General features: G+C 49.0%; 2 protein-coding genes across 9 annotated transcripts in view; one reads left to right on the top strand and one right to left on the bottom strand.

The window, feature by feature from the left end:
* SYN1 (synapsin I) overlaps window positions 1-2430 on the top strand; it is a 30052-nt gene extending 27622 nt beyond the window's left edge. Inside the window, exons 13-14 of the mRNA XM_005871021.2 lie at window positions 1-56; window positions 1365-2430. Coding sequence (XP_005871083.1) covers window positions 1-56; window positions 1365-1500 — 192 coding nt within the window. The 3' untranslated portion in view covers window positions 1501-2430. The remainder of the gene's footprint in view (window positions 57-1364) is intronic.
* On the bottom strand, window positions 2428-15166 carry ARAF (A-Raf proto-oncogene, serine/threonine kinase). Of its 8 annotated transcripts, none has more exons than XM_005871015.2 (16): window positions 15063-15166; window positions 13142-13296; window positions 12870-12973; window positions 11993-12095; window positions 11745-11899; window positions 11529-11627; window positions 8819-8975; window positions 8692-8719; window positions 8469-8614; window positions 8174-8376; window positions 5479-5655; window positions 5331-5407; window positions 4697-4815; window positions 4328-4459; window positions 3212-3346; window positions 2428-3009 (listed from the first exon to the last, which is right to left on the bottom strand). In XM_005871015.2, the coding sequence occupies exons 2-16, from the start codon at window positions 13235-13237 to the stop codon at window positions 2875-2877; spliced, it is 1866 nt and encodes a 621-aa protein (XP_005871077.1). In that variant the 5' UTR covers window positions 13238-13296; window positions 15063-15166; the 3' UTR covers window positions 2428-2874. The 8 variants fall into 8 exon arrangements, with proteins under 8 accessions (XP_005871077.1, XP_005871073.1, XP_005871078.1 ...); XM_005871011.2 differs by having other exon boundaries at window positions 5331-5377; XM_005871016.2 differs by having other exon boundaries at window positions 8819-8960.
* Between the last annotated feature and the right edge of the window lie 7038 nt (window positions 15167-22204).

Genomic DNA, 22204 nt, shown 5'->3' with positions numbered 1-22204 from the left:
GCTGTGCCCCCACCTGCCACGGCTGCTGCCGGGGGACCCCCGCACCCCCAGCTCAAGTAAGGGGACCCCTCAGCAGCCCTTGCCTTGCTGCTCACAAAACCTGCCCCTGCACCAGGAGAGCAGCCCCAGCTCCCCAGCTCCTCAGACCCAGATCCCATCCAGGGGCCCTGAGAGCTCTCTCTCCAGGCTGTGCCAGACCCCTCCCCCAAACTATCACCGCTTTCAGTCCAGAGGCTCTTGCCTTCCATCCCAGGTTCTTTTCCCTCCATCTGAGAGATTTGGTGCCAGAATCCCAGAGAAACCCCACTTTCAGTTCAGAGTCTTCCCAGTCCCCTCCTCCAGCCTGGGCACCTAGCTGAGCCTCCTTCAGTATCTCCCTGCCCACCAAGTCCTCCTCCCAAATCTTCCTCCCATCTCGGAGCCTTCCTGGCCAAACTAATCCTCCTTGACTCCTCCAAGCCCAACCTGACTCCTCCCAGCCAATGCCCCCACCCACCCCTACCACCCAGTTCACGTCACACTCTTTCCAGTCAGCCCCATACTTTTCCTACAGTGTAGGCCAGCGATTTTCAACACACTTTTCATCTCATGGCACTGCGGCACACCAAAAAATACTTTTGCCAATGTGACCCCCCCCAAAAAATAGGTATAACTTTCATTCACACCGGACAGCTATTGTGTTGCCTCTGTTGTCATTTTTTAAAAATTTGACAATCTAAGGGAAAAGAGGTTGGTCCTCTAACTACATAGTCACGTATTGCATATTTTAAAATTCTTGTAGCACACCAGTTGAAAATCGCTGGTCAGGCTCCTTTCTGGTCTATCCCCAAATCCTCCTGGTCCATCTGTCTCCTCCCAAGTCATCACACCATCCTCTGCCTCTTCTTGTCTGTTCCAGACCTGCTCCCACCTTAGCTCAAAAGTCCTCACTGCCCCACCCAACTGCTCCCCCTTAGATTTGTCCCTCCCAGCCCGTCCTTGGTATAAGCCCCCTCCCTCCTGGACTCCTTACCCTTGGACTGGATACCTCCCTGTCCATCTTCATCTTTCTATCAAATTCCTCCCAGTCTATCCCAGATTTGAAGAGAAGATTCAGTCCAAGACTCTTCCCATTAATCCCAGACTTCTTTACCTTAGATCCCAGTGCTCCTGGCCTGGACCAGGGCTCCCCGACTCCCACCTGATAACCCATAAGGGACCAGGACCATGCTGATGGGGGGGGGAGGGTCACAGGCACCGCCCCAGGACCAGAGGGACAGGGCTGGGGCTGGGGCTGGGCCTGGGGTAACATTGTGTTTCTCTCCCCCTCCTCCCTTCCTCTTCTCCCCTTCCTCCCACACCTCCTCCACCTTGTCTCTCTCTAGCAAATCCCAGTCTCTGACCAATGCCTTCAACCTTCCAGAGCCAGCCCCGCCCAGGCCCAGCCTTAGCCAGGACGAGGTGAAAGCTGAGACCATCCGCAGCCTGAGGAAGTCTTTCGCCAGCCTCTTCTCCGACTGACACCCCACCCTGAGAACCCCCAATATCCCTGGGTAACCCCTCTCTGGGCCCTGAATCCACTTCTCACTTTTGGAATCTCCAACTCCCTTGAGAAGCCCTCTCCTGGTTCACCAAGATCCTTCTTCTCACTCCTCAGAATGCCCACGTCCCTAAGGAAACCTCACTTCTGGTCCTAAACCTATTTCTCATGTTTGGAATTCCCAAGTTCTTGGGAAGCCCATTCCTGGTCACCTCCAAATTCCTGAGGACCTCCACTCCCAAAGTATGGTTTCCTTTCCAGAAGTTCCCGAACACCAGGCAACCCATTCTGGCCCTACATCACAGAGTCCCCTCCTGGGGTCCTGAAATTCCTTGAAAACCATACTCCTGGTCTGAGATCGCTCAAGCACACTTAGTTCCCCACCAAAATTTCCCAAATCCTTAAGAAACCCCTACCTTTGAGCTCTCTTTCACGGATCTCCCATTTCTGGAGACCCACCTCTTCCAATGCCACCACCCAGTCCCATAAGGATTTCCCTTCACCTCCTCTCCCAACTCTATTCAATACATTGGGAGCTCCTCCCTCTGGTAGGACCCCTCAGTTCCCCAGGGACCTCTGCCCCACTTTCCTGCCTCTGACAGCTCTCTCTAAATATGCAAACTCCACCCATCCTCCCAGAATCCTTTGCACATGAAAGGCCAGTGGTCCCCCACTTCCCCACCTTTGCTGTGATGTCTGTGTCTGTGACTGACGTGGCCTCCTCTCGTGGTGTGCTTGGCATATGTGGTCCTCGTTCATCGTGCCGCCTGTGGTGATGCGTGCAGTGGCGCTGTTTGTGTGGTCTGCACCTTCCCCCAACCTCCACTCCTTGCCTGGACTCACCCCCACCCCTCAGCGGCTCTGAACCCCACGAGAAGAGTCGGGAAGCAAAATAAACAAGCAAAGGCCCAGCAGAATTCTGTGCTTCTTGGTGAAGAAAGGGGGGAGTCCTTGAATGACAGGGGAGACACAGAAGGGACCCCCCCAAATCCACATGGGGTGCTGGAGACCCCAAAATCCAGTGGAAGGCACATCGGGCACAAATTCCAGAGAGGTTTCTGAGTGGAATCCCTGCTACAAATCCCAGCCATTGTAGATGGAGGAGCTCCCAAATTTAGAAGTATCCCCAAAGTCAAGAGAAAACTGAACTATGGATGAGGCTGTGGTCTCAATCTTTTGGGGTCCCCCCAGTTCCAGAGAAATTGGAAAACACATGGGGACCCCCTCATCTCCCAGGGCAGAAATGGGGAATCCCGAGGCAGTATCAGGGCAAAGATGGAACATTGATTGGTTGGTGAGCAAGGCTCCTTGGTGTAGAAGGCTGAGATTGGTTCCCTGGTGGCTGGGGGCGGGGCCTAAGGCACAAGGCGGGCTGCGCTGAGTAGGCAGGCGGGCAACTCATCAGCCTGGGTGCGATGCAAGGAGGGTTCGGAGGCACTCCGCTCAATCTTGGGGAGTGACCGCTGCAGCAGCTCAATGGTGGCCAGGATCTAGGGGCAGGGTAGCATGAGGAGGGGAATCCAGTCACACGGGCACCCCAATACCACCAGACCCCAACCTTACAGGGAAGTATATACACACACATTCTATTCCTCTGAGCACTGAACACGCATGGTTCACATTCACATCTCAGAGTCTTCCTCCTTCTCAGAGTCCCCTCCCCAGAGTATCCAGCCCTCCTACCCGGCCCACCTGGGGGAAGAGGGGCCGCTCCTCTCGCTGAAACTTGAGGCAATCAGACAGCAGGCGCCGCATGGCCTTGGGGCAGTTGCTGGAGATTTTGCTGAGGTCCGGGGACAGATAGCCGCGGCCCACCATAAAGATAATCTGGGGGGGGGGTGGGGGGGGGGGGGGGACAGAAATGGCTGATCTAGGGATCTGGGCTGGAAGGCTTGGAGAATTTCAGTTCTCAAGAAACTTAGAAGGCTCCTTTGGGGGAACTAGGGATTCTGGGTATTGGGGCTCTGAGGATTGTGGTATCTTGTGAATCCACGGATTCTGGGTCTCTGAGGCCTTGCAAGGAATCTCTGCTAGCAGAACACAGGGATTTAAGCTTGAGGAAAGTCAAGGATTTCAGGTGTCTAGGGCCGAGAGGATTATGGGTCCATAGGTTTCTAGGGGGCCTAGGGACCTGGGAAGTATTGAGTCTGGGAGAAATGTGAACTTCTGGGTCTGGAGGGGGCTAAAGTATTCTAGCCCTCAGGAGCTTGTATTTCCGTGGGGGTCTGGGGCCTGAGGACTATGGGTCCATGTGGCCTGTAGGACTATTGGTATCTGGAGTCTAGAGGATCCTCGGTTTCTGAAGGCCTGCCTTGGATCTGGACAACTGTGAGAGTCTGGGGCCTAGAGTATTGTGGATGCCAGGGCCCCAAAACCTGCCAAATACCCAAGGCCTGAATAATTGTGGGTTTCTGTACTACAGAGGCACAGAGGAATTCTGTTTCTGAGAGAAATGAGATTCTGGGCTTTGGGGACTTGCAGGATTTTGAGTACAAGGACTACGAGCCAAAGGACTGGTAGTTGTCGAGGGGTCCAGAGGACTTCTGGGTGTTGGGGGGCTGAAGGGGTTTCTGAGCATAGGAGATTCAGGAGTTTCTGAACTTTGAGGACCCAGAGGATTGTGGCTGTGGGGGAAGGGGATTCTGGGTACAGGAGATTCAGAGGATTGTGGGAGTTCTAAGCGCAGAAAATTTGGGGTTTCTGGAGGAAATGTGGCATTCTTGGTCTGTGCAAAGGAGAAAATCTGGGGTTTAGGGGCTGAGGGGGGTCCCTTAGCCTGGGAAATTACAGGTAAGGCGTGGGGCTCACCTGGTCACGGCTGCCAATGTGGCTATAAGGCAAGGAGCCGGTCATGAGCTCGTAGAGCACAACCCCATAGGCGTAGACATCCGACTGGAAGCTGTAGGGGTTCGGGTCCTGCATACGGATCACCTCAGCCGCCTTCGATAGGCCAGACCAGGCAGGAGAACCATGAAGGTCAGCCAATGGCTGGCCCATAGTTCCAGATCCCACTAGCCACACTGGGTACAACTCAGAGCCACCCACATGAGGGGAAACGTGAGCAGTCCAAACAGGCATCCCTATCACCCACTCGGCACCCCATGGCCCAGCACCCACTCGGCACCCCATGGCCCAGCCCTGCAGCCCATGGCCCTACATGCCCCTGGCCCAACTCACCATCCACAGCACAGAGCCTGAGGGCTGCTCCAAGGGCTGAGCCCCGCTCCATCTTGTCTTCACCGTGGCCAGGCCGAAGTCGCCGATCTTCACTGTGAGCCCCTCATGCAGGAAGATGTCCACCGTGGTCAAGGGCCACTACAAGACTCCCAATAGCCACACCTCTCACCCTGACTAGGGGGCTCTCATTAACACCTCCAAACCAGTCATGCCTCTAACCCTGACCAGAAGTCCCCCAATGTCACACAAACCCACCACAACCTTGACTTGAGTGGGAGCTCCAATTAGTGCCCCCTACACTTGGCCCCTTGACTTCTGAATAGGAAGCCCCTCTAAAGGCACCCATACCCACCATACCTGTGACCCTGATCAGGAACTCTCTATAATGCCTTCCACAACTGCCACACAAACTCTGACCAGAGTCCCAAGAACAGCACCTGAACAAGCCACAACTCTGACTCCTGACCAGGAGACCCTACTAAAGGTTCCTCACCAGCCACAGCTCTGCCACCTGGCAAGGGCCATGTGACACATGCCCCTCCCTATTCATCCTCAGAACCCCCCCCCCCAGCACAAGACACATCTCTCTAAGTCCTCACCCCACCCCAGCTCTGAGACTGGGACAGATAGATACTGTTAGACTTGAGATCCCGGTGGATGATGTTCTTGGCATGGAGGTAGCTGTGGGGGTGGAAGTGGGTGGCAAATTGGCTGGGGGCTACCTCATCTCCCTCCCCCAGGTTCCCCAGCCCCCTTCCTAGTCCCTAGGCCAGGAGGCTCACTCCATGCCCTGGGCAGTCTGCCGGGCCACATCAATGAGTTGGACCATGTCGAAGCGTGTGTCGGCCACATGCAGGTGGTGGTAGAGGCTGGAGCCCTCGCACCACTGTGTGATGATGGCGAACCCCGGCCGGGTCATGAAGCCCATGAACAGCAAGATGTTGACATGACGTGTCTTCCTGCAGGCAGGGAGGGAAAAGAGCAACTGTCACTCACTTTCTGAGCATTAGGAATATGCTGTTCACTGCCCTCTTCTGTCAACATTTCCACCCTGCCTTTTAGGAAGCTCAGGGCCAGACCTAGTCAGATTCAATGACTCTGTGAGATATCTTTGCTGGGCTGATTCGGAGCTGGGGCTTACGTTCTGAGCTTCTTCATCCGAGTCTCCCAACAAAAGCAGGAGGGATGGATGACTACCCCCAACCCTCTGCCACCCAGTAGGGTCTTAATCACCAACACCTGCCATACCTCTGACCCTGACTATTACCTGGGCCTGTGACCATTCTACAAACAAGAAAGTGGAATGCCAACTTATCAATATTATGCTATAGCCGTGTAATATTGATAAATGCCAGGTAAAAATATCAGTGATGTGATTATATCCTATTGATCACCACAAGAGGCTTAGCAGTAAGGAAGTTGGGCTTTGGACTCAAGTGAGATCCTATGTTCCAATCCAGGCTTCCCCAGGTACTCACTGTGCAACCTCAGGAGGACACTTACTAGTAATCTGTGTCTCATTTCCCTCAAATGTGATAATTATATTAGCTATCTTATGCAGATGTTGGGAGTGAGTAAATAATCTGTAAGGCACATACAACAGCAACGAACACAAGTAAGCCCTCTGTAAAGGTCACTGTCCTTGTTATTGCTCCTAGGTACCTGGCTCTACCTCATGGGGAACTCTGTCACATATGAATAGATCAACCCTAATTTAGAAGAAAACCTTCATTCCTTATAGAAGGATTAACTGCAGTTATGGTAGCACAAGTGTAAATACAGTTGACCCTTGAACAGCATAGGCTTGAACTGCACAGATCCACTTATACATGGATATTTTCCATAAATTACCTGTACAGTTTTCGATCTGAGGTTGGGAGTCCACGGATTCCGAAATCTGACTGTATGCACTGATCTATACCATTTTATATAAGGAATTTGAACATCTGAAGATTTTTGTATCTGTTGGGGGGTCCTAGAACCAATCCGCATGGGGACAACTAAGTTTGGGGGGAGTCTAAAGTTCCACACAAATTTTCGACTGTGCAGTGAGGTCGGCACCCCTGACCCCCACATTGTTCAAGGGTCAACTGTAACATCAGTGATGCTCTGCGATTTTGCCATGTCAGAGCCAATAACAGCACATAAGCATTCTTCATGGCAGTCATATTATGGTTAAAACATTAATGTAATGCAAATTAACAGCATGCTCAAATCATTGCTATTTCACAGAGGAAAAAAGTTTTCTTACTATGGCATCCATTATGAGGATAAATATTAAAATAGCACAAGGGGTTAGAACATCAACTCTAACACAACTGTGCTCATCTGTCAGAGAGGAAAGCCCATGCCAGCAAGCCTTGCAGTGGTAGTAACTAGAGCGGCAAAAAGGGAACACTCAGCACAAATGAGCTAATATAGTATTAATGACATGTTAAGTAGAGCAACTACAATCATTAATTAAACAATAATTAAATTATGGTTATGATTATAGTTAATACTGTTGACCCTTGAGCAACACATCGGTTAGGAGCACTGATCCCCCATGCAGTTAAAAATCCACATATAATTTTCAACTCCCTAAAACTTAACTACTAATAGCCTACTGTTGACCAGAAGTCTTACTGATAACATAGTTGATTGACAAATATTTTGTATGTTATATACTATATATACTATATTCTTACAATAAAATAAGCTAGAGGAAAGAAACTGTTAAGAAAATATGAGGAAGAGAAAACACATTTACAATATGGTTGAAAAAAGGCCCACGTATAAGTGGACCCGTGTTGTTCAAGGGTCAACTGTAATACTATTCTTTAAATAATGGCATTATCATAATAAATTAATGACAAGAATGCAACACAATAAGCATAATACTAATGACGCAGTACAAGCAGAAGAGAAAGGATGCAAGCCTTCCTGGCAATGCAGTTAACTAGCATTATGCTATTCATGTAAGCGCACTCAATGGTGTTAATGATGTCCTATGGCAGGGGTTGGGAATGCCTGGCCCTTGGGCCATATAAGGCCCGAAAATCATTTGGACTGGCCCTGCCAAGGCACTAGGGGTGAGTTAATTATATGTCTGACCAAATACAGCAGGCTAATTTTCAAGTTGATAATTTTGTATGGTTTTCAAATGATGTTATCAATATCCAAATGGCCCTTGGCAGAAAAAAGGTTCCCCACCCCTGCCCATTTCACAGCAGGCAAACAAGACCCACGTTTTAGAGCCAGAGCTGTTAATTAATGTCAGTATTAACCCAAACACAAACAATCACATCATCAGAGGTCCTCTAGACATACCTGTTTCCCAGAGGGGAGAGGGACACTCTTGATACAACTTAACGTTTATGGTTGCAACGACACAAACACAGGTGATGTGCAGAAGCGCCCGGGCATGGCCTTTCCCTGGAGGTGCCAAGGCCATGCCCACTGCCCTCTCCCCGCTTCCACACACACGTGCAATCTCACCTGAGCACCTGCATCTCGTTCTTGAAGGCCTGGGCCTGCTCAGCTGTGGGTTGGGCCACCTTGAGCACCTTCACAGCCACATCGCCATGCCACCGCCCGCGAAACACGGTGCCAAACGAGCCCGTCCCGATCCTCTTCAGCAGCTGCACCTCACTGGGTGGCACCTCCCAGTAATAGCCCGAGTCCCGGTACCCCAGATTCTTCTGTGGGCCACATGGGCGGCATCTCAGGGGCCTGCCCACATCCCTTATCGCTCAGCCTGTGGTGCCCCCCACAGGTTCCCCCTGGAGCTTACCACTTTCTTCTTGTCATCAGCCAAGGACTTCCTCTCCCGCTGTTCTGAGGGGGACTTGGAATGTGGGGACTTCCTCCCCGAGGACACACTAGCTGGGCTGGGGCTCCCCCGGGGCGCTCCATCACTGCCACCTCTACTACCAGCAGCTGTGGTTGTGAAGAGGATGTGAGTGGAGGCAAGTAGGGGGCAGGGGGGCTCAGGGCACAGGTAGCGGGGGGCTCACCTTCAGCATTGAAACTCTGGGCAGCGAGCTGGAAGAAGAGGGAGAGCAGTCAGAGAGAAGTGGAGGCCAACAGGAATGGCTCCCCCTCTGCCTTGTGGTTCCCCGTGACTGCCCCCTCGACACCAACCTGGATGAGACTGGAGTCCAGGGGGGTTGTGGTGCTGACCATATGGACGTTGGGAGTAGACGTGGAGCGGATGCGCTGCAGGGGGGCGTTGGCCGTGGCAGGAAAGGGGAAGTGTTCAGGGTCTCGGTGCTGGGAGCTGGAGCTGCCAGGGGAGAGACTTGAAATCACTGTCCAATGAATGGGAGGACCAGTCAAGCCGCCCTCCCCTGCCCCGCCCCATCATAAACATGTGATTAGCTCACACAGAGCAAACATTTACTGTTAGTATTATTATTCATTTGTTCAAGAAACACTTATTGAGTACCTGCTGTATGCCAGATACCATGCTAGGTATTGAAAAAAACTGTGGGCAAAACAAAAGTTTTTACCCTCATGGGGCTGATGTTCCAGTAGGGAAAGAGAAAAGAAAAGAAAAAAAAGAATACTTAATGCGTCTGATGGTGATAGGTGCAATAAAGGAAAAAATAAAGCAAAATAAGGAGACAGAAAGTGTCACTGGTGATATCAGGAAGGGCTTCTCTAAGGAGGTGACATCTGAGGAAAGACCTAAAGGAGGGACAATGAGCCACACTGATAGTGGAGGAAAGAGTAATATATAATACTTTATAACTATATGTACTATTCAAGTATATCATGTGTTATATGATATATGATTTATATTAAAATGGTAATGTTTCAAACTATACATATTATGTTATACTAGAGAGCTGGTGCACAAGATTCGTGCACTAGAGGGGTGTCCCTCAGCCCGGCCTGCGCCCCCTCGGGGGATGTCTGCCTGCTGGCTTAGGCCCAATCCCCCCTGAGGATTGGGCCTAAGCCAGCAGTCAAACATCCTTCTCGCAATCCAGGGCTCTCCCAGTCCGGGACCCCTCGCTCCTTACTGCCTGCCTGCAGCAGAGGCGGGAGAGGCTCCCACCACCACTGCACTTGCCAGCCGCTAGCTGAGCGGCACTCTCCCTGTGGGAGCGCACTGACCACCAGGAGCAGCTCCTGTGTTGAGCGTCTGCCCCCTGGTGGTCAGTGCGCATCATAGTGACTGGTCATTCCACCATTCGGTCGATTTGTATATAGGATATGCTATATGTACATGTTATACATATATGTTATTTATATTATACATATATGTTATATATATATATAACATTACAAAAATTCTTTTTGTTGTTGTTAATCTTCAGCTGAGGATACTTTTCCATGGATTTTTAGAGAGAGTAGGAGAGGGAGAGACAGAGAGAAACATCAATGTGGGAGAGACACATATATTGGTTGCCTCCTGCATGATGGAGCCTGCAACAAAGGTATATGCCCTTGACCAGAATCAAACCCAGGACCCTCCAGTCCATGGTCCGATGCTCTATCCACTGAGTCAAATCAGCTAGGGCACAAAAGTATTTCTTTTTAAAATATATATTTTTTTATTGATTTCAGAGAGGGAGAGATAGAAACATCAATGATAAGAGAATCATTGATCGGCTGCCTCCTGCACACCCCACACTGGGGATGGAGCCCACAACCCAGGCATGTGCCCTTGACTGGAATCGAACCTGGGACCCTTTAGTCCGCAGGCCAACACTCTATCCACTGAACCAAACCAGCTAGTGCCACAAAAGTATTTCTTAATGTTCCCTCCCACTATCCTTAAATGAAATTCATACATAATTCATCCCATAATTAAAAATAACATAATGCCCTAACTTTATTATTTTATATATTACATAAAAACATCTGTTCTACATTATATAAAAAATATAAATCTAACACATGATATATTAACATATACCATATAAATATAGATGTTATAAGATATATAATAGACATAAAATGCATGTTATAAACTTTTGATATATTAGAGCAATAATGTATTTTTATATAGAAATACTTAACATAAAGGAGAAATAAAAGGGAACTTATAATAAAATAACATGTATTTCAAAATGGAAAGGCTTGAGCATAAACATATACATGTTTATAATGAATAAGAACTTATACCCTGCACTGCATCTTCTTCCAAGCACTGGACACATCTTAATTCATTTAACTCTCACCAGAACGATATGTGGTAAAAAGTATCATTATCCCCTCTTTACAGATGAGAAATCTGAGGCCTAGAAACATTGGGTGATTTACTCAAGGTCCCAAAGCTTGATGCCCTTACCTACACTTGTAGGTGCTCAGCAAATGTTTGTCAAGTAAATGAAGAATGGCTTGTGGTTGGCATTCTCTCTCTCTGTCTCTCTGGAACACACCTGGCATTTTCCCCCTCTTCTTCCCTCAGGGTGCTCTCTCTCTCTCCTAAGCTCCAAGAGCCCTTCTTTTGCCTCTGTAATTTGTGTCCTGAGCCCCCACAGCCCAGGTGGCTCACTTTTTCTACCTCTGTGATTTTCTTTTACTTTATTTATCTTTTTTTTTTAAATCCTCATCCAAGAGGCAGGGGGAAAGAGAGAGGACATTGATGTGAGAAACATCCATCAGTTGCCTTCCATACATGCCCTGACCAAGGATCGAACCCGTAACCCAGGTATGTGCCCTGACCAGGAATTGAACTGGCAACCTTTTGGTGCACGGGATGATGCTCCAACCAGCTGAGCTACCCAGGCAGGCTCTGTGACTTCCCAAATAAACTTTCACTTGTAGTTGGAAAACAAATGGCTTATGGTCTCCAGATCTTTTTATTTGGACAGCAGCCTTTCAGCTTAGGCATCCCTACCTGGAACCCTGAGGGGTTAGTGGCTCATTCAGAGGACGGTTGGAGGGAGCCTCATGCTGTCTGTAGCCTCCGGACAAATCCTGGATACTGTGGTAGTACCTTGAGGGCATTAGGGTATAGAGCAAGGGGATAAGGGTCAGCCATGTATAAGACTCTAGTGTCTGGGCATCTGTCCTCCCCACACCCCACCACCACCCCACCCCAGGCCAGGCTCACTGTCGGCAGTTGGTACTCATGTCAACACAGACTGTGGGGACCTTAGAGGAACAATGCTGGTGGAACTTGTAGCCACAGGTTTGGCAGCGGAAGCCATGGAACAGAAACTTAAGGCAGAAGTCACAGAACGCCAGGCTGAAGAACGTCTTCCGTACCTGTTGCCACAGAGCAGGGAAGGTTGAGGCCTGGTCAAGGACCCCCCCACACACACACCCAGGGTCTGTCCCCACTATCCACCCTGCACTCACAAAATTGTGCATAGTCAGTGGGACATCTTCAAGGACCTCAACAATGAGCTCCTCGCCATCCAGGGGGGCAATGGCTGTGTCCCAGGCAGTGACTGTCTTTCGCCTGCAGGAGGCAAGGAAGGGAGTGAGTAGGAGGGTGGACAGGGGCCCTGGGAAGGCAAGGAATCCCTGAAAGTCCTCCAAGTCGGCTATCCGTGGAGTAATATCTGGCATGTTCCATTCTTATCACAGCAACCCTAGGAACTAGTTACTATCATTGCCCCACTTCCCAGATGGGGAAGCTGAGGCTCAGAGGGATAAAGTGGCTCACTTGCCTAATGCCTCAGAGATTGTGAGTGGCACGACAGTGTGACGAGTCCATGCTCTCACCCATCAGGTGATGAGCAAATGAGATGCTGAATTAACAACTAAGTCTCAGAAGTGCTAAGCAAGCCTCTGAAAAAAACGGCTGATGAGGCATTTGATTGAAACAACAAATAAAAAGCAATGTGTGAATTGAGTAAAAATATTAAGGAACCCCAGAACAAACGAATAAGTGGAAGGTCAGCGAGGCCCAACTCAGCAGACAGAATATGGGAAAGCAGAGGTAGGAGAGAGCTGACAAATCAATGAAATAGCGAAAGAACAAAATAAATGAACAAAATAGATGGAGCAGGTGAAGACTTGTTGGGGACCAAGCAGAGAGTGTGTTGTTGACCTTACAGGCCAATGAACTAATGAAGTAATGAAACACAAGCTGGTTGGACTCACGGATTCACTGAACTAAGGGAAGACTAATGGACACTCCACAACAGAGTGAAGAAGGAGTCAGATGACTCTGAGGAGGGGATAGGAGACTGGGCACCCAGAGGGCAGTGTGTGTGTTTGCCACACTTACCCTTCGATGAGCCGGTAGACCACGCAACAATCCTGATTGAGACCCCGCACCTTGAGAGCCTTGTCTAGAGAGTCGTAGACACTCATGCCATCCCGGACAGTCACCTGTGTAGATGGGGGGGATGGGGGAGGGGGTTAGAGCCCTACTGGGATCCCAGCCGACTCTCCTATCCCTTGGCGAAATCTTCCATCCATCCCTAGCTACCCTTCTGATCCAAGATTTACAACTGGGTCCACCTGCACCCCTGCCAGTTTTGCTCCCATCAGACTCACCACTGTGCGTTGCTTGTTGGGCAGGTACACTTTGACAGTGCCCACTGCCCGGGACGGCTCGGCCCCGTTGGCAGGGGGGCCCCGTGGTGGCTCCATGGAGCCTAGGACTTTGTCAAGATGGGCTGAGGTGGGGCTGGGCAGGTGCCATGGGGCTCCTAGAAGACAGAGAGGGAAGTCAGTGGTCCAATAATGATAGTCTGGAATCGCAGCGGCAGGAGACAGAAAATGTCAATCTGCAGGCTCCACATCACCCCCAGCAGCCTCATTTCCACAAAGCTGTCCAAGGGAACTTAGTAACACCTTGAAGTCGGTCCAGTTCCTCCTCTGCTCAGCTCTGCCAAGGTCTCTGCATGGGGCCAGGTGGGGGTGTGATAACACAATGAGAGACAGCACACACTGTCCTGGAGGGCACAGGAGTACAAAGTCTGCTGGGGACTAATGGAGAAGTCAGCACGCACTGCACCCGGGTGTGCCAGATACATAATGGACACGAACAGGCTGTCCTGCCTTTTATAAAAATGTTTTTTTTTATTGACTTCAGAGAGGAAGGGAGAGGGAGAGTGAGATAGACACATCAATAATGAGAGAGAATCATGATCGGCTGCCTCCTACACGCCCCCTACTGCAGATCAAGCTCACAACCTGGGCATGTGCCCTGATGGGAATCAAACCGTGACCTCCTGGTTCATAGGTCAAAGTTCAATCACTGAACCACACCAGCTGGGCTGTCCTACCTTTTTAATGGAGAAGGGGGTTACCAGATCCTGTGCTGAAGGAAAAGTCACACACAGGGTGAAGGGGAACAAATGGGAGATCATCAGATGTTGCCCTTACTTTGGGGAAAAATGGGAATTGCACCAGAATGTTCTTAAGGGTCCTGTGGTCATCCCTAAGCCCTGGGCAGTAATGATGGTAGGCTCCCAGACACTGTTAGGTGGCTAAAGAGAGTCACCAGACTGTGACAGGAAGTTCACAGAGGATCAGCAGACACTATGCTGAAGGAGATGTTAGCAAAGGTCACTAGAGACTCTAATCGGCAGAAGAGTGGACAGTGGTCATCAGCAGACATTGTCAGGTGGGTAATGGTGCATCACCAGTCATTGCTGAGGTCAGGTGAATGGGGGTCAAGCAGGGAGGCTCCAAAAGGATCCCTGTCAGCCCTGGCTGGTGTGGCTCACTGGATAGAGCATCGGCCTGGACTGTAGGGTCCTGGGTTCAATCCCAGTCGGGGCACATGCCCTGGTTGCGGGCTCGATCCCCAGTAGGGGGCGTGCAGGAGGCAGCTGATCCATGACTCTCTCATCATTGATGTTTCAATGTCTCTCTCCCTCTCTAAAAATCAATAAAAATATAAAACAAACAAACAAAAACCAAAGGATCCCTGTCAACGAATGAACGGGTCACAGACATACTAGTATTTCTGGTGACAATGGAAGAAGCTAGGGTGGGTTAAGGAGGCGTAAAGGGAGAATCCTCAAACATTCTCCTGGTGGGTGAGACACTGATCCAGAATAATAAAGCGAGTAGTGAGCCCCGTCTCCACTCACTGTCCGTTGTTGGTAAGGAAGGGTCATCAGATACCTTAAGGAGGTTTAGCGGGGATCCCGGTACAACACACCACAGCCCAAGACCCATTCGGCACGGACCCGCCCACCGAGGGCCTTCCACTCCGCGCAGGCGTGCTACCACCCTCAGCGGGCGAAACCACCCCCCGCAGCCTGGCCCCCCGGACTCCTGTCCACCCACCACTACCCCCGGCTATCGACGATGGTCTCGCCCCGGGTCAAACCACTCCTCCGGTTCCGGGTGGGGGGCGCCGGGGCCCAGGCGCAGTCACCCTGGAGCTAAGCTTTCGGTCCCGGCTCTCTGTCCAAGCCCGGCGATCGCTCCAGAAACCTAACCCTGCCGGGCCCGCCCTCACCTGTCAGGCCGCAGCGGCCGCCGCCGCCTCCATCTTGAGCCTGTCTTCTTGTTTCCTCGTAAAGTCCGCCTCCACCGCCCCTCGGGCTGTCGCCATTGGCGCCGCAGGACTCAGCCCTCTATTCTTATTGGACGAGGGTCACGTCTGTCAAGGCAGGACCGGCGGAATGTGGATCGTGTTCCGGATTAGGAGGGGCCGCTTGAAACGTCTGGGTCGGGGGCAAATTCGCAAGGCCTGATTTGCGCAGGCGCAATCAGGAGGAAACCTGCGTGCTTTAACTCCAAATGTGCCAAGGCAGAGTAAAGCAGGCTAAGTTTTCGGTCACTTGGAGATGACTTTAAGTTTCCTGAATCTTTAAGTGCCCTTTTTGCTCCAGTGACCTGGAACCCTAAGTAGCCAGTTGGGATTTTCCTGGGTCTCAGTTTTACCGTCTTTGAAACGGGTCGGAAACACACCAAATATCTGCGACCTTTTCCAATTCTGAGAGTAATGGCTTTTGATAAGAGCCGTTCTCTAGTGTTGTCGGGCTGGGGGTCTGGCCCTAGCAGCTGTTCTGACAAGCTTCCGTTAGGAAAGGAGTTGATAAGGGTTTTGAAAGTCTGGTCATAGTTGGCCAGGTGAAGAAGGGGTGGGGTGGGGGGAGTGTGGGCATGGAATAGGGCACAGGCGCAGCGAAATGTGTGGAGGAATTCAAGGGTAAATACAATTTCTCTAAAAATGACTTTTACCTGGTGTCAAAAGTGAAAGAGACTTTCCACCCTCCCTTTTCTTAGAGCACTTCCTTAAAACACGCGCACCCACGCAAACACACACACACACACACACACACACACACACACGCCAGAAATTTGTAAAATTTGTTCTGTCCCTTTGAGATGTATGTAAATCTCTTTAAAAGATAAATAGGCCTCCTGACAGTTTTATGACCCAAGAATGTTGTTCTTACTAGTAAGGGCCTTGGAGTCATCTCTTTGAAATGTAAACATCAGGGAAGATAGCGTCCCTATCTAACTCTCAGGAATTAGATCTAGGCGGCTAGCTCCAGATGGTTAGCTGCTTGTCAAAGATTGGGGTTTTATTTTTCCTTTGGATAAGGGCAGATGGCTATGCCAAATGCCAGGTGAATTTGAGGCGAACTATGTGTAGCAAATGGTGCTGTAAAATTCTCTTACTTGAGGACAAGTTATTGTCTTTCTTGAGAACATACATGTAACGGGTTGTATCTCCCTGGCTGTGTAAAAGGTGAGGGTTGTTTTTTTGTTTTTTTTTGTCTTCTGCAAACTCTTTAGCAAATTGCTTGGGATGTCCATCTCAGTCTGATTTAACGTTTACAATAAATAAAACTATTTTTCCTTTCTACCTCTGTGGAGAGGATTCCCGGGGTCGGCACAAGATTTTAATTCTTTCCCCAACAGCATCAACAGCCTTTTGTAATTGAAGTGACTACAATCTCATGTTTGGAGCCACAGCATCCCTCTTTGAAGTGGGAAGGATCAGAGAAAAGTTACTAGTTGAGGGGACTTCAACATGCTTCAACTTGTATTTGTAAAGTGCTTTCTCTACCTGTAAGGAGAGAGAGACAAAAGTTCTACTTACTGGGCTGTCATACAACCTCCATTTCCCATGGCCCCTTCTCTATTCTGTCTCCACCACTCAATGGATAAAATTAAAAAGACTGACAATAAATAGCACATAATGATGAGAATGCGAAGCAACTGGAGCTTACATGGATTGCTACTGTGAGTGTCGAATGGTACAACAATGGGATCATGGAATACTACTGTTAACCTAAAATTAAAAGGTCAAAATGAGAGACAACAAGCATTTTTTGAGATCCAAAGAATAGCTATTTAGAAAGTAGTGATTCAAGCAGAAACTCAAATAATGTTCAGATTAGGAGGTAAGGCAAGGCATATTTATGAGAAAGGGAAGAGGGATAAGTACCTCAATAGAAAGAAGGCATTTTTATAAGTGCAAATAAGCTAACAGTATGATGCTAATTCTAAAGAATTTTTTAAAATAAGGTAATATATTGACACTAGAGGCCTGGTGCACGAAATTTGTGCACGGGGGGGGGGGGCATGTCCCTCAGCCCAGCCTGCACCCTCTCCAATCTGGGACCCCTGTGGGATCAGGCCTAAACCGGCAGTCAGACATCCCTCTCACAATCCGAGACTGCTGGCTCCTAACAACTCGCCTGCCTGCCAGCCTGATAGCCCCCTAACTACTCCCCTGCCAGCCTGATTGACACCTAACCGCTCCCCTGCTGGCCCGATCACCCCCAACTGCCCTCCCCTGCAGGCCTGGTCCCCCCCAACTGCCATCCCTTGCAGGCCTGGTCACCCCCATCTTGTGACAACATAGGAGCAGCCATCTTGTGACGACATAGGGCGGCCATCTGGTGATGTTAGGGTGTGAGGGTCAATTTGCATATTACCTCTTTATTATATAGGATAAGAGTAGGGAAGGATTTCTTTACTATTATTTTTTAATCCTCACCACCCAACTGAGGTAAGTACCCTTGACCGGAATCAAACCCGGGACCCTTCAGACCACAGGTCAATGCTCTATCCACCAAGCCAAACCAGCTAGGGTAAAGAATGTTTTTAATTTTCAGTCCATTAGTCTTAATATCTTCTTTCTTGTTATCTTTGCAAACAGTTGTTTGAGATACAATGCTGCTTTAGGTCTAGTCCGAAGGTTATTTTGCCCACTTTACACATTCCAAAGGTTTGAGGAATAAGACATGGAGGGCAGTTCCTCCAGGATGGCAGCTCTGAGCTCCCTTTTAAAGTGGCTCCATTTACATCATGATTTTCACTACGGAGCAACAAAAGGGAACAAACTGCTTCATGTGTCTATGAATCTTATAGACATAAGGTGAAGTGCAAGGAGCCAGACACAAAAGAGAAATACTGTATTGTTCCATTTGTATGAAACTCCAAACCAGGCAAAACTAATCTGTAGTGAAGGAAATCAGACTGATTGTCTTGTGAGAGAATGACTGAGAAGGGCATGAAGGAACTTTCAGAGGTGATTGGACAGTTCAAAATTCATCAGACTCTATAGTGAAAATGGGCACATCTTATTGAATGTAAAATATACCTTATGTTAAAAGTGCATGGCAAAAAAATGGTTTTAAACATAATTCTAAATATTTAGACTTCTTTCAAATTATTGATTAGAGAAATGTTTTTGAAAAATTCTCTTTTCTGAAATTGAATCTCTGGACCCCACCCCATCTCCCAGTGCAGGAGCCATACCACTACATTGGGTCAGGAAAAACTCCAGTGGGAACTCAGTGAGGGGCGCCAAAAGGAAGAAGAATATTGGGGCCAGTGCAGTGCATTTTATTTTTTAATATATTTTTACTAGAGGCCCGATGCACGAAATTTGTGCATGGGGGGGTCCCTCAGCCTGGCCTGCACCTTCTCCAATCTGGGACATCCCTCTCGCAATCTGAGACCACAGGCTCCTAACCACTCACCTGCCTGCCTGCCTGATCGCCCCTAACTTCTCTCCCCTGCCAGCCTGATTGCCCCTAACTGCCTCTGCCTCAGCCCCCACCACCTTGGCTTTGTCCAGAAGGATGCCTGGAAGGATGTCCAGAAGATGTCTGGTCTAATTAGCATATTACCCTTTTATTAGTATAGATTAATTTCAGAGAGGAAGGGAGAGGAAGAGAGAGAAACATCAGTGATGAGAGAGAATCATGGATCCGCTGCCTCCTGCACTTTCCACACAGGGGATCAAGCCCACAACCTGGGAATTGAACCGTGACCTCCTGGTTCATGGGTCAATGCTCAAACACTGAGCCACGCCAGCTGGGCAGTATTTTTTAGTTTTAAAACTTTAATTTCTAGACAGTGTTTGAAGACATATTTCTGGCTCTGTTACAAAAAGATGAGCAAAATGCCACATGCTGTGCGGAGAGGAAGGATGGAGGGTGAAGGGGGTCATGGATCACTCAAGGGCAATGCTTTCTTTCTCAAGGACTCACTCCAAACCCATCCCAACTGGCACAACTTCAGCCTGGTACTTCTTCACAGGTACTTGACAAGTCATGAAGGTCTTAAATGAATTTGAATTTTTATCATCATCGTCATCACATTAAAACCATCAGGTGCACCACGTATTAAAACAAAAATTAAAACCCGAACTAGCAGATTATGGTTTTCTGACATCCACCTAGAAAATATCCATCTGGAAATTGTAAAGATTTTAAAGTGGCTGTTGGCTTTTATTATTGTTGATTTTAAATTCTTAGAAACATGTCTGGAAAACATACAAAATCTGAAGTGTTCACTGACTGCGGTTGTAATCCTACCCATTTTACAGCTGAGCAAATTGAGGTTCAGGTTGCCCTAACTGGAGGGACAGAGGAGAGAGAGCTCCAGTACTTCAAGCTTGGTAAAAAGTATTCAGACAGCCCTGGCTGGTTTGCTCACTGAATAGAGCGTCCGCCTGCAGACTGAAGGGTTCTGGGTTCGATTCCGGTCAAAGGCACATGCCCGGGTTGTGGACTCGATCCCCAATAGGGGGTGTGCAGAGGCAGCCAGTCAATGATTCTCATTGATGTTTCTATTTCTCCCTTCCTCTCTGAAATCAATAAAAAAATATATTTTAAAAAAGTTGTTTGAACAGGGTGCAGGCCAGGGGCACCTCCTTAAGGAATCTTGGACCCAGCCAGCAGTCCTGCGTGCCTGAGCCACTCCCAGGAACGGAACGCCACCTCTGGGAACCCATGGGGCAGCCTTTCTCTCAGCTACCCATTTTGGGAGACATGACTGCGCACACCCCCAGATAAAGCTGCAGTCCCCAGTGGCCTGACTCATCGGTCTCAACTACTGGCTCCGCTAGGCTGCAGTCTGCAGGGAGCCATTCTACGCTCCAGGCCCCCGACAGGCAGTGAGATCAGCTAATGGCAATGCAGTGGAAGGCTGGCTTTGGGATGCCACGGGCATTGATAGATTCTCCTTCACCCCTGCATGTAATGTGACAACGGACTTCAAATTCAGAGGAGCCACTAGCAAACCAATAGCTACGCATAGGAGGTGGGCTTTGGGCTGCCCCAGCCAATGGGAGGCGGTGCAGGTCTGAGACTTGCTACAAACCAGCAACTTAAAGTCAACAAAATAATAATGAAAATAAACTGTAATTGAAAAAAAATAAATAAAGGTACTTTTAAACGAGTGGAAATGCAACTCTAAGTTTTCCGTCTACAGCAGAGTATGGAAGTTTCAACTTCTGAATATTTCTTGAAGACATTTTTCATATACAACCCTGGGGTCCGAGTGTGGGAAATTTACAAGTAAACCTAAAAGAAACATTATTTTAGGAGTCTGCGCACTCTTCCTCCGGGGAGTACACCCCCGCCCCTCCCTTCCCCCTCTTCTTCCTCCATAGGTATGCAGCTCTGAAACTCTGAGTGACCCCTTGAGACTTGCAAGCAGGGGAGCAATGGGGAATACGTAGCAGCTGTTAGGGGCTAACCCCCTACACCTGTCTCCAAGACCGCCTTTTCTCTGACTTTCCAGTGAGCTGACAGCAGCCCCGCCTGGCCTCACTTTCCTGTAGCATTTCTAGAGCCAAAGCAGCCTCCCTCGTCTCTCCCCAGTTGCTTCTGCTGTCCTGAGCCCGCCCTTGTTTCACTGTCCCCAGCTTTAATAACGTACTCTCAAAGTAAGAAGTCTTTCCTAACAAAATGTATTGAACCTCATTTGAATTTGTTATTCCTGTCATCCAAATTGGTTAAAAACACACCATTAAACCAACAGATAAGGTTTTTTTCCCAATTAATTGTTTTAAAGTTCATTATATGCTACCTATAGTATTTCCATGTTTTTGTGAAAGTAAGCAAATGTGTAGGTTTGTACATTTTCAATTTTCAAGCCCAATGATCAGAATAATAGAAAAACTAATTCTCAGTTATTTCTCAATAAAGCTCGGGACAATTTTATAGAATATGTTTTTCTTGATTTCAGAGAGAGGAGGGGAGAGGGAGAGATAGAGACATCAATGATGAGGGTGAATCATTGATCAGCTGCCTCCTGCATGGCCCCTACTGGGAATGGAGCCCCCAACCCGAGTATGTGTCCTGACAGGAATCGAACCATCACCTCCTGGTTCATGGGTCAATGTCCAGCCACTGGGCCACACCAGCCAAAGCTCATTGGTTGAATCTTATATGTGCCCTGACCAGAGATCGAACCCACAACCCCCTGGAGCAGCTCTGCTCCAGCTGCTGCTGCTCCCAAGTGCTGACTGCACAGATCCTACTTGTACCCACTGACAGAGCGGAGTGATTGGGGCCGGCGCCAGCAGCGAGTGCAAGCGGCAGCTGCTGCCCCAATCATCGCCCCTCAGGAGCAGGGGAGGCGGAGAAGCCCTCAGGGGCAATCAGGGTGGGCAGCTGCTCACACTCGCTGAAGGCGCTGAGCCATTGAGCCATTGGGGCCGGCGTCAGGTGCTGGCAGTGGGGGCAAGCAGCATGGGAGCAAAGAATTTTCAGTAACCACCAGAGGCTCATCCCAATGACAGCGACCGGTGCCCCACCTTGATCTGGTGCCCCCACTCACCTGCTCCACCATCCCGCCGTGGCCGACACCCGCCATGTTCTGCATGTGCCCCCTGGTGGTTAGCGCACTTCATAGCAACCAGTTGTTTGGTTGTTCAGTTGTTCAGTTGTTCCACTGTTCGGTCTATTTGCATATTAGGGTTTTATATACATAGATAAAATTTCCAGTCTAAAAAAAACCCAGTCTAAATAGCATTCTATCTCATGGAAACCCTTTTCTAACACAGAAGGGAGAAGAGATGTCTTATAGCATTAATGTAGAGTGAGGTGTCTAAAATTGGGATCAATCCACATAGAGGCTGACATAGTTGAGGTTAGAGCAAGAGAGGAGAATCAAACCTCCCTTCTTCCTTCCTTGGTCCCAAGGACGAGGAGGTCAAACTTGTCAGGGACAGCATTAGGTTTTCAACATATGAATTTGGGGTCGATGAAAACATTCAGTCTATACCAGTGCCTTACAACAAAATACAATTATTAAATGTGGAAAAAATAATAGAGTTAAAAATCACCATTTTTCAACCATTCAATTTTTATTATTATTGATTTTAGAGAGAGAGAGAGACAT

Source organism: Myotis brandtii, unplaced genomic scaffold (assembly GCF_000412655.1).
Source record: "Myotis brandtii unplaced genomic scaffold, ASM41265v1 scaffold327, whole genome shotgun sequence".
NCBI lineage: Eukaryota > Metazoa > Chordata > Mammalia > Chiroptera > Vespertilionidae > Myotis > Myotis brandtii.
The sequence above is the reverse complement of the archived record's forward strand: the minus strand, read 5'-3'. Positions and strand labels throughout refer to the sequence as shown.